A 15,040-nucleotide genomic window follows, 5' to 3' on the forward strand; every position below is an offset into this window, starting at 1 on the left:
TAGTTACAAAAATTCTGCTTGAATTAGTTCAACAGCTTACTTTGCTACGTTCTAATACAATAACTTATTTTCATTTCAAAGTACTCTATTATCTGCATTGATATAATTTATTCAAATAAAAAATTGTTTTAGTAAACAACTTCGGTTTACTTCTATATAGAAAATCAAATAACCACAACAATATCTGTTTTTATAGTAGATATTTTAATTCAAACATGAAGACAATGTCTATTTCATGTAGTTATTATACCGTCATTGATGTTGACAGCTTCGTTATAGCGGCGATCCGTTTAAACGAACAGTTTTCCTTCCTGGTACACGTTATCCATTACAGAGTATCGTGATTGACGTTGACAATATTGTTGGAAAAGGAAACGATTTAACCTTATCCTCTCAGATCATAAAACGTCACTATGAAACTGTCAAATTCATAACAAGAGCATTTTATAGCAAATATTAGTGCTGCCCTAAATGCACATCAATCGATTACGAATAATCAGAGAATAATTACAACAGATCATTGTTAATTTCCTTGAAATATTTAATTTAATATGTTCTAGAACTATTTGCATCTGAACCATATTTTTAATATTAGACTGCAGATTCGATGTATTTGTGGCAGGAGGTAAATTTGTAGCTTACATAAAAATCTACACTTTGTTTATTATATAAAGATTCAAAACATTATTTCGCCCCACACAATCACTGCTACCATATCTAAAGAATCTATTTGCATTCCATCTAATAAAGTATTTTTAGGATATACACTTAAAATTCGTGCTCCCTAAAAATACCCTGATCATTAAACTTTGTATACCCTTCGTAAAAATTCTACGTTATCGACCTTCAATCATTAAGTTCCAAGTTCAGTATTTCCCTTCTCGTCATCAGATTTCATGCACTTATGAAAACAATGAGTTGATGAATTACAAAACAGTAGAAACATTTAAAACATTCAAAAATACTGTTACGTTATCTGCAAATAACTAACATGATGAAGAAATTGAATAAATATCTACATAGCTCTCAGTGTCTTGTAATTAGCGCAAACAATTTTAATTTTGTATAAAAATCCGTAATGCACATACTCATCACCCATGTCTCAAAAACAGAAGCTACAAAGCATTTTCTAGTTAGTTTTATAATCTTCGATGTTCCACAGTTTCTCGCCTATCCTTTTTGAATTACCTACAGGGACTGTAATTTACTCCGCTAAAAGAAACGTGCTACACATCGTTCGAAAAAAAGATCACCGAACAAACTAACTTTGAAAATCGATGATTCCAAAAGCCAGAAACATGCACAATGCGCGAACATCGCAGAACGAAAAAACAAATAAATGTGCCGCTGTAGGAGCTCAGGTTCATATCAGATGCAAGCACCGAGAACAATTTAATCCGGGATTAAAACGGAGTCAGACATCCGGAAATTAATCCGGACAGCATCGCGCTGGAATTGAAACAATGCGTGTTCGCAGAGCGGCTGTATCTAGCTTGAGTGTTATAGAAATCTTTGGTATCGATCATACCGGTATCACGGAGCAAGCTTTCAAGCCCGTATATGGCACAAAGGCGCGCGGATCGGTAAGGAATGTGTCAAAAGCTCGGCACAGTTTAGCGGTTTCCGCCTCCGCGAAATCCGCATGATGGATAGCACGTTATGTTCGCGCATCGAATAGCGAATTAAATACTGCTTGCTTCACAAATTTACCTATCCGCGGTTTATCTGCCTCGAACACTTGGCCCTCGTAGGATTTATCTGGCTGCCGGGAACTTCCTACGAAACCAAGATCGAGGTTCGAGATCGCACTGTCGCGTTAAAAACAATTTTAAGATTTCTCATCTTAAAATTCGTCCCTTGCCGAACTTTAACGAGTCTGACTGATTTCTACCAGAGTTGAATATTATACAAATTGTTTCGAATAAATATTTGTCCAAGACAATTATTCGAATGAATTCTTCTTAGTCGAATATTTCATTTGTATAACGATTGTTCATCATTCGTCACAAACTATTCTATCTATTTATTCGAATATAAATTATTTGCATAATTTAGAAGTTCTGATTCTAATTAAATTAATAGAATTCTACTAATCAATTTTATGCGTCCAAATTCTTTATTCCAATTTATTATTCCAATCGGAGGTCATGTTACTGAAAAAGTGTAAAGTTTAACGCCCGCTATGGAGCTGCAACAATTTTTTTTTATACATGCCGTCCACAGCATCGGAAGGTTCGAACCTTCCTCTTTAATTTCAAAACTGAATTAAGACGCTACGATTATTTTCTTCTAGAGAGGAGAATCAAGATGTACCAAACGCGAGTAAACGCGGTAAACGTAGCAATCATAGGTGGGACAGGATCAGTATTATCAATTACAGTATTGTATCTCCGTTATCGCATTGCCAGACACATGGCTTCAGAAGCAGTGTACTGTGACGGCATTAACAATCATCAAATTTCATCTAAAGTTTCTATCCTCACTGGATAGAACTAAGTTCAAACGAATTTATAATCGAGAATTTAATCGCCGAGTATTTATAATCGTTCAAATAATACAGTTTCGCGTGGACCGCATGTTTGCCGGAATAATTACGTCTGTGTATCGCACAGATTCGGGCGTGCCAAGTTTCCGTGTCATCCTATATCAGATAACGATAGTGCAAACTCTATTAGGGAAGTCCCGATCGGCTAGAATCCACGGTGCAGAATTTGAACGCATAAAATCGACATCGAGGGACCAGCCAAAGGTGTTCCGTGTTACGCGGTGTGTATTTGTTATCGGGAAACAATCGTGGCCCTTGATGACGTAATAAAATTATCTGCTCAAATTCGCCGCAAAGTGTGCATTATGTTAACGCGCGTGGTTGTTAGTTGAACGCGCGTGATAACGAACGATGGCTGGGAATATCGTTGCACTATTGCGCGTAATTATTTACTGCGTGTTGTATACTGGCTCGAGTATTTCTGTTACAATAACCAAAACTAGATGCTGCATCGCGTCTCTCGTTAATTTAATTCTACTCTTGAGTTTCCGAAAATTTTTGCCTAGACATACTGTCATTTTCAGTTAGTAATTTTACTTTTCATACGTTGTATTATGATAGAAACCATGAGCAGACTGAGGGTGATACCTCAGACAGTATTATAATATACCCTTTTTGATATTACACTTTACTGTAAACATTTTACACGTCGATTAAAATAGATGGAAGTTAAGAAAAGAGTCGGTGGAGTATAAGCTCATTTTATTATTTAATCTGCTCATTTTTGCACATATGCATAAAATTAGCAGTCCAACTATGAAAATTTTCTCCTCATTTGTGGAACTACGAGAATCATAAGCAGGATTTTATGCATTTATTGGAAAAATTGATAAGAAGAATACAGACCAGTGAAAACGTTGGAGGAATCTAAGATTCTTTTATTATCTGTTATTTAATATCTATTATTTTCAATCGATTGAAACTATTAAACGAAGAAATCGTCATTAACCTGATTAATAATTCTTAATAATTTGTCTGATAGAACGATTCAAATTTCTTGTATTAATTTCAAATTTCCTTAAAAGATTATAAGACCACGGCAAGATTATAATACACGAATGTATCAAGGATTGTTATCAGAAGGTAGATAATAAAAAGCCGAATATCCTGCAGAAATATTTTATGTTAAAAAAAGGTATGAAAATATTTAACAATCCAGTGAAAAATGTCCGAAGCTGCGTGACTGTGCTTCCGACGCAAAGAAGTCGAAAATGGGCAATAATCTTCACATGAGTCGCTTTACGTGATCCGTTTTCTTCCTTGAACTCTTGATGAAACCGAGGAACTCCAGCTCGGCGACCGCTTGAGTAAAACGAGCTCTAAATCTCCGTTAAGGATACCTTGGCGCGCGATAAAATTCACACGGGAACACGTGTGAATTATTCAAACAAGAGGTATGCGGCCCGAGGAAGTTATCTCTGCCGGAGCTACGATTTCGCCATTACGAGCTGCGATATGAATTCAAAACGACCAGTGGTTAGACAAATCTTTATGCGCTCCATTACCGGCAGGACATTTGGTCGCGCGAAAGTCACCTAAATGAAAAAGGATACTGCAGTTTGGGATCCACGTCCCGTTGCTCCTTCGACTCGCTCTTCGGATCCACGATGATCAAGAATGCCTGCAAGCGAACGTTCGATTTCTTCAACCACTAGTGCTTTTCGCCTTTCTTCAATTAGCTTATGAAATTAGTTTGTGATTGTCACAACCAGATTCAACTTTCTCGCTTCAACTTTTCTCGATGATTCGTAGTCAGGAATAGTAGAATTGACAAAACAACGCATACCTAAAGTATCTCCTTGTGAAAACGAAAGCTGATAATTCCTAATTGGATTAGCCGATAGACTAATATCTCTTAAATCCAGCACAACAAATAACAATGATCGATGTTTAATTCAGAAGAAGTATTTAGCAGAAGATTTAATGTATTCACTGCTATGCTACTTTCCATAAAAGTCCAATAAGATACATGCAATTAATTTACTTGATTCAAGAATTCGAACATCACATTTCATTAAACATGCAAATTTTGTTAGTTAATCGTTAAGGAAGTACTAAAGTTCTACTTTGTCTTTTGACATTGTACACCTAGACTGCATATTCGTTGTGCAAAATAAGTATTGTCTAGACAGAGAATATTATTTCGCGTGCAAGAAAAATGAAAAATGACGCGGGGAGATCCTCATGCTTATCCTACTAGACCCTTTGGAAAATCCGTTTTCAACAGCTGTCGATTTACGAATGGTTTCGTATTTCGGATTGGACCGACTACCGGCTCTGGGTCATGCATTCCTCGAAATCCTACGGGCACCATATGCGAGACAAATGTAACGACGCGCGGTGAAGCTGCAACGAACCGGAGCATTCTGAATTTTCCTTGGTCATCGGTTCGTTGCGTTCGCCCCGTGCATTTCCTAGCTCCTAATAACCACAAACGATTAAACAGTCCACCACCCCGCGGCCATGGGGCCCCATTTACAATGTCGTGCTCGCGTGAATCACACCGCGCCGCCGTGCCGCGCCGGCTCGGCGCGATTAAAATCAGAAAGCGGACGAGCCGGCCGGTGCGTGACCGTAAGTGTAACCCGAATTAACCTGTAAACATGAGCACGGACGGATTGTTACCTGCAGCCAGTCGTACATATTGATCAGCTTCCGGGATTCCAAGTGAAGTTTGTAAATTATGCTGAGGTCGGGCAGACTGGACGGGATGGCGTCCTCGGTCTCCAGTTTGCAGCACTTGCACTGAAATATGTATTTCCAATTAACTTGAACGCCCACATCGCGGCATCGTTTTCCATTTACGGAGGGGCCCTTAATCGATAGCCATCGCGACCACTGATAGTAGATCAATGACGAAAGTAAAGTGAAACGCGATAACCGCTGTAAATTAGATATCCTCTATGATGATAGCGGTCAATTCGATGGACCTCGAAATTGATTCTACATCATAACTGTGCGGTTACACTTACGATTTTCCAATTCAAACTACAAGATACCAATTGTTTAAATATTTCGTTGTAGATCGAAATCTTGAGTGCACTTTAATCCTGGATCCACTCGCAAATGTTAAACTCAATGCCAAATAGAACTATTCAATTTCGTTTATAAGGCAGAACATTTTTGCCATTAAATAAAAAGGATCTAATCAAGGTCGATATTGTTCAAATTTACTTTAGTTATTCGGAGTTAATTTAAAACTTCAAAAGACTTGTTTTCATTCTTTTAACAGGGATCTATAACTTCATGTAATTTTTTTAAGCATACTGAATACCGATATCAATATTTTTAAGTCTCAATTTCTTTTGTAACCACAATATAGTGATACTATCTTGTCTCTTACTACTATCGACTCTCACTTTACACATTAGAGTGTCAACTTTTTTAAAATTGTGGATCATTGTTAATTTATAGACTTTCTAGAAGAGAACCTTCATGCAATATAAAAATGTTGTGCATCTAGTTGAAACAGCAGATGCAAACAGAAGTTCATTATTCATCTATTCGTTTTTTTTTAAGGAATATATAAAATTGATTTATATCTAGACTATAGATTATAGAGATGTTGTTTGCTAGTTTCAAGTTAAGAAATAGTAAACAATATTTTAAAATTAAGATGTAGCAATGTTTAAACATTTCTCATAAACGAAAAGATAATCACTAGGAAAATCGAATTACTCTGGTCGCGCTAAGATATCCAGACGAAATTCGGACTAAACAATTTATCCCCCAACTAACTTGGAACTCCCAGTTCTAAAAAGGTTGAAAAAACAAGATTCCCTACTGGAAATCCATAGCAGTGACATAATTTACATTTCTAATGTATGAAATCGTTCTTTCTGTTGCTTTTTACATGAAAAAAAAGTCGCAGTTTCTGTAAAAGCCTTTTGTCCAGTCATCACTTACATTCAAATAAACCTGTGGATTATTCAGCCCAGTGTGCACCGCGGCCCTCAAAGATCCTCTGATGTGTTGTTTCGCCAAAGCGCCATCATGAAAGCAAAATATCTCATTCGCTGGTACATGATACGGATTGATTAAGAACGTGATAAAAATTTGCTGATCGAGAAACTCAATTACGTCCAATTGAGCCTGTTTGTAAGGCGAGCGTGAATGCGTCTGGGACATTTTCAAAAGTTTCTACAACGAAACGAGAAATCATTAAGGTTGTCTTTTATTTTATCAGCTTATTGTCCGGTACTCTCTTCATCCGTTTCATTTCAGACCTCTTTCAATTGATGTCGACTGAGCTTCTCGCCGGTGGAAAGAATGTCCTTGGTCCCTGTGTCTATTTCTAAACTAGCCGCCTCGATTGTTGCGATATGAGCCAGAAGATCTGTTTTTACCTTCTCCAAAACTGAATCTTTCGAGCATTCCATAATTGCCACGAAAGAATTCAATTTCGAGACAAGCTCCGACTTCGACAAAAAGCCCAACAGTTGCAAACATTCTTTATATTGCGGGGACTCCTTCAGATCTTTTGCATAAACTGCCGTTGTGTAAAATTCACGCAACTAAAATTGTTTTTTGAAAAGCGTTTCATTTCTATATTTAATATTTGTGGACGTGTATTTTTACCGACGCTTTCGTTTCGATCGTTTTCAGTACCTGTTTACCCATGGGAGAGTTTGGCAATGGCGCCATCAAATTGTGTAAACACTTCAATACTGTTAAAAAGCAATCCATATATCGGTGAAATTTCATCAATAGTTGTGCTAATATTTCCTAGAACGAAATTTGTCTTTGATGACACTGAATGAGTTGATAATTCTATCAGTGATGCCAACGGTACCTTGAATTTGTTATTGTCAATCTGTTCCTCGTTCTTCTCTTTTTGTAATTTTTTAATATAATTGTCTATTGAAGGTAACATTCTTAAGTCCGCTATGTGATCATCGGTTAATAAGGAAATCCTATTTTTTATCTCACTTGGTTGACAACAAAGAGAATTTACGTCATTCGCGTAAAAATGTTGAATCATACAAACCTAGAGATGTTCGCCACCAAATTAAGGAATGATTGACTTTGAAAATTGTAATTATCGCCAGGAATAATATAATTAAATACAATAACGAAAGGTAGATAATACCTTGTAACTTTGCAAAAAATTCTCAACGGAAAAATCATAAAACAGAAATATATCTGTCAACAATTGAAACGCTCGACCTGTTAATTTAAATGGTATATTTGTGCAGAAAACAATATTTTCCAATACATCGGACAAAATATTTATTTGTGTTGGCGAATGGAAAACCTGCAGAAAAAAATGAATGAATTTAAAAAATGAATTTTATGCTCCTCCAAATGCAACAGTATATACAATAGGTTCAACAAGTATTTGTACACTTTCAAAACGGTACAACTTTTTTAAAACTGGACTAAAGTATTTAAATTTTTTTTAAATGTTACAGAGATTAGTTTGCTGTACAATGACTAAAATACAATTTTTTAATTATGGTAGTACTTGGAATGGCAAAAAATGTAAAAACTCACAGTTTTTAATTTTTTTATCTGAGCTTGTAACAAAAATTTAAACAATTCGTTTTGTAGGTCTCTGTAATAACTTATATGCATGCTAAAAATTTCATCTAAATCAGTTTAAATAACGTCTTATTAAAGATGTACTTTTGCTTCTAGATTTCACGCAAAAGAAATTTTTACGACTTTTATAGCTAATATTTCTTAACACATTGCGGACGAGGCTCTGCGCGTTCAACACGCCCTCAAAGACCGCACATTTTCGAACGCTCCAAAAACATGCTTGGCAAGTAACAGGAAGCGGATACGCACATTTCTAATTTGCATTTAGTATTCTTAAATAATACTATATATACATAGTTTATACATATGTTTATTATATAAGATTTTTTACATTTTAACTATTATTTATTATACAAATTTGAATATTGATTTAGAGTGTGATATTTGGTAAAGCATATTCCTTTGTGCAATGCTGTTTGGCACGATTGGCAACAGTATCTTGTTTCGCTCCTTTTTCCATTGCACGAACAAACTTTACATTGTTTGGTTGGGAACTTCTTCTTGCCTTTACTCCGTATTGGTTCCAGTATATGCTGTTTCATATTACCAGAGAGTCTACATGGTGGGTCGACACGTAGGTGATTTGTTGTATTTGAAACACTTTGTCCTACATCCATAAATGTATCCATTGATTTTTCTTCCGTCGTCCACAATTTCATCACAGCAAGTAGAAAATCTTTATATTTCATTTTTTCATTATTACACGAATTATAAATCTTGAATACATTGAACAGGCTGCAGTTGACGAGATATAATACTATCTTTTTAGGCCACTTAATTGTTTTTCTCAATATTGAGTAATATGATAGATATTGATCTGCAAGATCGACACCATTCATGTTTAAATTATAATCTGCAATGCATTTCGGTTTTTGTATAGTTTTATATTTTCCAGTGCATTCAACCGTTTCAAATTTATGAATTGTCGAAATCATTCGAACCTCTCTCTTATCTTTCCAAATTTGCAACAAAATATCACCTTTCCGTTTGAAAATACTCTCCCCTTTTTGTAGTTTTAACGATTTTGTTTTTAAACATTTTGGCAATTATTGTGCCACATATTCGGATTTTATTTTGTAATAAAAATTCGGCAATGTTCAAAGTATTATAATAATTATCCATATAAAGATGGTGCCAATATCCGAAATACGGTGTAAGAATCGTTGTTACCGTGTCTTGCAGTTTTTTGCCTTGTCCACAATAAATTTCTATATTACATATATATCCCGTCTGACTCTCCGATAATACTCGTACAAGTATTCCATATTTAGTAAGTTTACGTGGATTGTACGTTTTAAATTTTAATTTTCCACGCCAAGGGATCATGGCTTCATCTAGCGATAGGTTCTGATGAGGAGTATAAACAGTTTTAAATTTTTCTAGTAGACAATTGTAAACAGGTTGTATTTTGTAGAGGCTATCACTATTTTCATTCATTTTCGTGTTATCGTTAAAATGTAAATACCTCGTAACCTGATCAAATCTGTTCCTACTCATTAATTTTGAAAAAATAGGTGTTGCCAAATATGGATCCACGGTCCAGTATTCTTTTATGTTATCCTTTCATATTTGTCCCATCAAAATAAATATTCCGAACAAATTTTTTATTTCGGAACATGAGACATTTCTCCATTTTCCTTGTTTATGAATAGCCTTATATTTATGTGCATTTTGTAAGTAATAGCGATTTGTTTCTTCAGAAATAATTTGGAAAAATTCATTGCCAAATATAGAATCAACAGCTTCTTTCACGCTGCAATTTCTTTGTAATGATGTTGTACCACAAATTATTTCAAAAGGTTCCAGATTTGGAAAAGTATCCTCATTTGTCCATTCTTCAATTATAGGCTCATCAGTCTCCACATCCGAATCTTCACTTTCGCTTGAAATATTATATTTTTTACTCAGATTTTTTCTATGTCTAATCACATCACTTAATTCAAGAATATCGCTGCTATCACTGAATTCATTTTCGTCGCATGTGTTGTTTGGTCCATCAGATAAATCATCATATACCAATTCTCTTTGAGTTTCGTTTTCATTACATCTATGTGTCATTTCGTTGCTTTTATAGGGCTTATTTCATAAAATCAATTTTTGTTATAAATTATCAGTAACAGATTGAAAATATAGATGATTCTTAAAAAACTGTTACCTTCCAAATTTAAAACACGAAGTTTGAAATTCCAAAATGTACAGTAATAAAACACTTTATAAGATACGATACATACAACGATCGGCACAGATCTACTGGCCCTGGCTATAATGACTGATCATTTCTACATGCTTGGAATGATTCATTTGTATCGCTAAAATTACTTAGGAATGCGAGAGACTTCGTTACCATGGTTACGTAACAGAAATATTTGCTAAAAACGAGATATCTCGTGAGCCGTCCGCAATGTGTTAAAAACTGAGGGCAAAAGAGAAGATTGCTGAAAATATGATACTAGTTGGAATACAAAATAGATATTAGGTAGAGTAATTTTATTAATTATTGGCTTGATAGTCATTAGTACCTGCACATTTAACTTTGAAGTAACATCATATGATAGAGATCTGTGAATAGCATGCAACGTGGTAGCAATGCCAAATATAAGAATAAACTTCATTGTACTCGAATAGGAACTAAAAAATTGATGAAAAGATGAGATTGTATTAATCAATCAATAGAAGAAACTAGCTATAGTACCTGAGCACGGAAATGAAGTCATGTAACACTAATGGGGAAGAACTCTCAAAGTCAGTTATAATTATAACAAGTGGAACATTTGATTCACAGTGTTCCTGATACCAATAATTTAAGGCACGCATTGTACATTGACTTTTTTTAACTTTGTCTTCATCACTCTATAAACAATACTATAGTGAGTATTAGGTATTCTTTTGATACTCAAAGAATGTTTGTCGACAAGAAGACTAACTGCTTTGTCGCTATTTATCAGTTGATAAATTATTTCTTCCAGAAGATGTTTCATATTATTCGAACTTGTGTCCCATATAACTGCGGTGTGTTTTGTTATTGGCTCGAGTGTGGAAATTATTCGGGTAAACATTACTGCATGATCAGGCACATTGATTCCTACAATTCAGCTGTTATAAATTATATGCTTGAGAAAGACAATATCATATTGAAAGATATAATCACCTGTTAATACAATAGCTGTCTGAATTTCATTTTCCAGTGATTCTAACGGTTTCTTTTTAACTTTGGAAACGAAAGATGCTATATCCTTAAGAATTTGTTGAAACATAGTAGATCTTATGTGCTAGAATGTTAAGGAAGGTTGTCAATGAGGAATAAAAGAACTTTGACGTTAAATTAATTCATTCATGTGTTGTTCATAATGTAATACCTCTGTAGCTTCCTCAATGCTCGCCCAGCATTCTTTGTAAGCAAAGTACCAAGGTTCATTTAAATAATCTGGCTGCTTATGCTTTCTGTTTCTATCACCAATTTTGTATCTACCTTTGTGTGCAAAGACACCCTACAATATATCATTAAACTATACCTCTATAATAAGAAGTTAATAGCATACATTTAAAAACAGAAAATCCTTATATAAATACGAGATAAAGATCTGAAGGTATCAGTACACATCAACACAATAATAACTTGAAAATATTAAAATAAAAACCAGTATGTACATTATTACTCTGCATTTTTCCTACAGTTATTTAAATAATTGTACTCGTAGAACGTCCTAGCATTATTTGGCGGGAAAAGCCTAGTACACTGTATAGCATAAATCTTTCAATAGAAAATACTGATTTAGCTTAACAAAATAAAGTTTACAATAAGTAAGAAATTTAATTATACGATGGTAAGGAATCCAGAAAGTTTATTTTTATCTTAGTTCAATATAAATTGTTAAAACTTCTTTAAACAATCATTTCAAATAACCGTTGTAGCGTCCTTAGATCGATCATTTGTATTTCGAGGTTATGTAAATATATGCAACAAGTTGTACAGTACCTTCGACACGGAAACGTTGTCCATTTTGAAGGAAGAAATAAGCAGAGCAAAACGTATTAGTTGGACATCAAAGGATTATATAAATGCAACAAAATCATATAAAAATAACAAAATTAAATGAAACACTGAGCACGAACACTACCCCTGCTTGCGCCTTATTCGCAACTGTCGTGCACACTTACTTGATTCCGATGGCGCTCCTAGGTAGCGCTACTTACCAGCACGACTAATATTGGTGAATGAATTATATGGAGAATGAATTGATTAAGATAAGTGAACTCTTTCTTTAAATAGGGATAATATTAACACATTAAAGGCGGGAGTCGTAGTACTACGATTTAATATGTACTTTAAAACATTTTTTGTAATTAGTGTTTAGTTCTTTTTTAATATTTCTTTTAGTTTTAAGAGTTTAAATAAACTTTTTTAAGTCTAAATTCTTTTATGATTACACAAAATATCGCCCGCTCTAGGACGAAAAACGAGGCGGGGCGGTCGCCGCGTTACCTAGCATACTTTCGTCAAGATCCCCCGCCTTTAATGTGTTAACTGTAAAGGGTATTTAATTTATCAGGATGAAAATTTTATTTAACGAGTATCAAATCCATTTGTCATAATAAATTAATTTACATTACAAGTTATATTATAGTTATATATCAGTTACTCCAAAATGTAAAAATGTTTAATATTAGTTCTTCGGGGCATGGATTCAAAGAATTGAATTTCTTTACTATTTCACTTTTAATAAACTCGGATCTTTTGACGTATAATGAGATTTTTACTTTACATATTGTATAAAACTATATTATAATTTCTCATAATATGACAATATAAAACAGATTTTGAAAAACTAATGAGTCTTCCATATTTGTTTATAACTTAATTTAAATCAACTGAAATCACGACATTTGAATTAACAAACTTTAAAATTGAAGAAACACAAAGCACTAACCGGAATTCGAGTCGCAGAGACTCATAGGAATATTTGCGGTGCCCGCACAATTTTGGCCAGCCGCATACTGTGGCTTTTTTGTTACGCGGTGAAAAGACACAGCGCTTTTTGGCTTACCGCAGCTTTGTAATACAGGAGCATTTATTGAAATGCACGCACCTGCAGTAATATCGTAGCAGCTGTGAATTTGTAACTGGCTACGAATCTGCTTGCAGCACGTCGTCGCACCGCGTTCGAAAATAAAAATTTCTCTCAAAATGAATATATTTCCAATTTTAAGATAAATTACTAAGATATATTACAAAGTTATAATCCAATCAATTCTAAGACCAGAGTAATCTCGTTTCGTACATATTGAAATTTTATTATGATTGACAGATGAAAATATCGATAAGGATTTTTATTTTGGGAACTACTTGTTGAAATTAGTTTATTTCTTTATCGAAATTTTACACTGCCATGTCTTCAAAAGCATTATAATTTAAACTTCAAAGTTATAACAAAATTATGCATTTGTAAGCTAACTATAATAAAAAGATACAATGAAATAAATCCTTTTTTAATTTTGATTATATTTTAACAAGATTATATAGATAGATTGTATTTTAGCAATGTGCTACGAAAATACTTTGTCTGCATTGTTATGCCCGAAATGAACAACATAATTCCAGAGCTAAAGAAAGACATCATTGTAGAATACTTTTCTCCGAAACTTTTACAAATTAAAATGCTTCCGAAAACATTCGACAATTTTTTTTCTAAAGGAGTCATCTATACGTGCGGAGATTGAAGCTACCTCTCAGCCCCTTACACAATAATAACGAATCAAAATATCAGCGTCACTAAATATCAGCGTCATTCATTTCTTCTAAATCGAAACAAAATAATTACAAATGAATTCCTATAGTTTCCGAAATGTCTCAAGAAAACTATTTTTGATTTTCAACTTGAAAAGTTGTTTTCACCCCTTCAATGTTGATGATGGCCGATAAAAAGTTATGTGCCAAATATTTTTCCACATAACTTACTCACGTAAGTTTGAATGAAATCGGCTTGCTCGTCGGTCACGATCCCAGAGCAGTAGTTCTTAATCGCTGCGTTATACAACACCTTAGTTACCTAATTTCATCATAAACATTTAAATTATTGAACAGCACTATCATCATCGACTGATAAAAGCCTCTAAAAAATATTGTGCAGTGTGATATCGCAAAATAAAAAACAAAGAACTACAATCATGCATTCGGACGGCGTTATAAGGAATGATCCGTAATGGCGACCCAAATTTTCCGAATTAGGAGCCGGGCTGGCGGTCATGTCATGCGGATTTCGCGAGCGTAAGTTGCTACGATCATTTGAATCGCAAATGCGCCGATTGAATTCGTCGAGGCCGAGCAAACAATCCGGAAACCGAGAGTTTGATACCGTGCTTCCTCGTTGGCGCAGAGTGACGGGGGTGGCCGTCGAACTTTCGTCGAACTGGTCGTTCGGGAAAGGAGGTATGAGGGATGAGAGATGAGAAAGAGAGAGAGAGAGAGAGAGAGAGGGGGAGGGAAGAGAGAAGGATGAGAGTGAACGGTGCTACTTGCCCGCAGAACTTGCCTGCCCGGAACTCGTAATTGATTTAAAGAAGTGTCCAAACAAGATGCCGCGTTTCGTGCCTCGCAATATACCGAAATACACCTTCGACAGTGTGCGAGCGTGTAAACGACCGTACAACGAGCACCGGAACTGAGATTATTCCGAACTCGCAGGTCACGCTTCCGTATTTCTATCAGGTCCTGCCGAAACTCTCTTCGTTTCCTTCTTTCTCGAATACAACAAAGCATTTTCTTTTTTAAACTCCACCACGCCAGAGAAAATCTTCTTTTGCCGGTGCTCGAGACGTCGCGAACTTTCTTCATCGGGTCCGATTTAAATCAAATCCGTGCGCAGATTTCATGGAGCTGCGGCAACAAATTGGTCAAGACCATTTAGTAAAAATATACTTACTCCGTTGGTGCCGTGCGATGACCAGTAAGTCATT

General features: G+C 35.0%; 2 protein-coding genes across 8 annotated transcripts in view; one reads left to right on the forward strand and one right to left on the reverse strand.

Moving 5' to 3' along the window:
- Orc3 (origin recognition complex subunit 3) overlaps nt 1–12,242 on the reverse strand; it is a 50,782-nt gene extending 38,540 nt beyond the window's left edge. Inside the window, exons 1-14 of one of the 3 annotated variants that reach the window (XM_076523011.1) lie at nt 12,063–12,242; nt 11,443–11,574; nt 11,235–11,355; nt 11,011–11,168; nt 10,779–10,936; nt 10,606–10,714; nt 7,635–7,799; nt 7,338–7,532; nt 7,154–7,270; nt 6,772–7,059; nt 6,452–6,685; nt 5,171–5,290; nt 4,099–4,166; nt 3,651–3,864 (exon numbers count right to left, since the gene is read on the reverse strand). In XM_076523011.1, the coding sequence (XP_076379126.1) occupies nt 3,771–3,864; nt 4,099–4,166; nt 5,171–5,290; nt 6,452–6,685; nt 6,772–7,059; nt 7,154–7,270; nt 7,338–7,532; nt 7,635–7,799; nt 10,606–10,714; nt 10,779–10,936; nt 11,011–11,168; nt 11,235–11,355; nt 11,443–11,574; nt 12,063–12,086 (1,983 nt within the window). In that variant the 5' untranslated portion in view covers nt 12,087–12,242 and the 3' untranslated portion in view covers nt 3,651–3,770. Of the gene's footprint in view, nt 1–3,650; nt 3,865–3,890; nt 3,994–4,080; nt 4,167–5,170; nt 5,291–6,451; nt 6,686–6,771; nt 7,060–7,153; nt 7,271–7,337; nt 7,533–7,634; nt 7,800–10,605; nt 10,715–10,778; nt 10,937–11,010; nt 11,169–11,234; nt 11,356–11,442; nt 11,575–12,062 lie in introns of those variants that run through there. The other 2 variants (XM_076523012.1, XM_076523014.1) reach the window with 2 other exon arrangements.
- Nucleotides 1–15,040, forward strand: part of Fas1 (fasciclin 1 Fas1 domain-containing) — a 526,663-nt gene that overhangs the window by 394,413 nt on the left and 117,210 nt on the right. The gene's annotated exons all lie outside the window — the stretch shown is intronic.

Source organism: Megalopta genalis, chromosome 6, assembly GCF_051020955.1.
Source record: "Megalopta genalis isolate 19385.01 chromosome 6, iyMegGena1_principal, whole genome shotgun sequence".
NCBI lineage: Eukaryota > Metazoa > Arthropoda > Insecta > Hymenoptera > Halictidae > Megalopta > Megalopta genalis.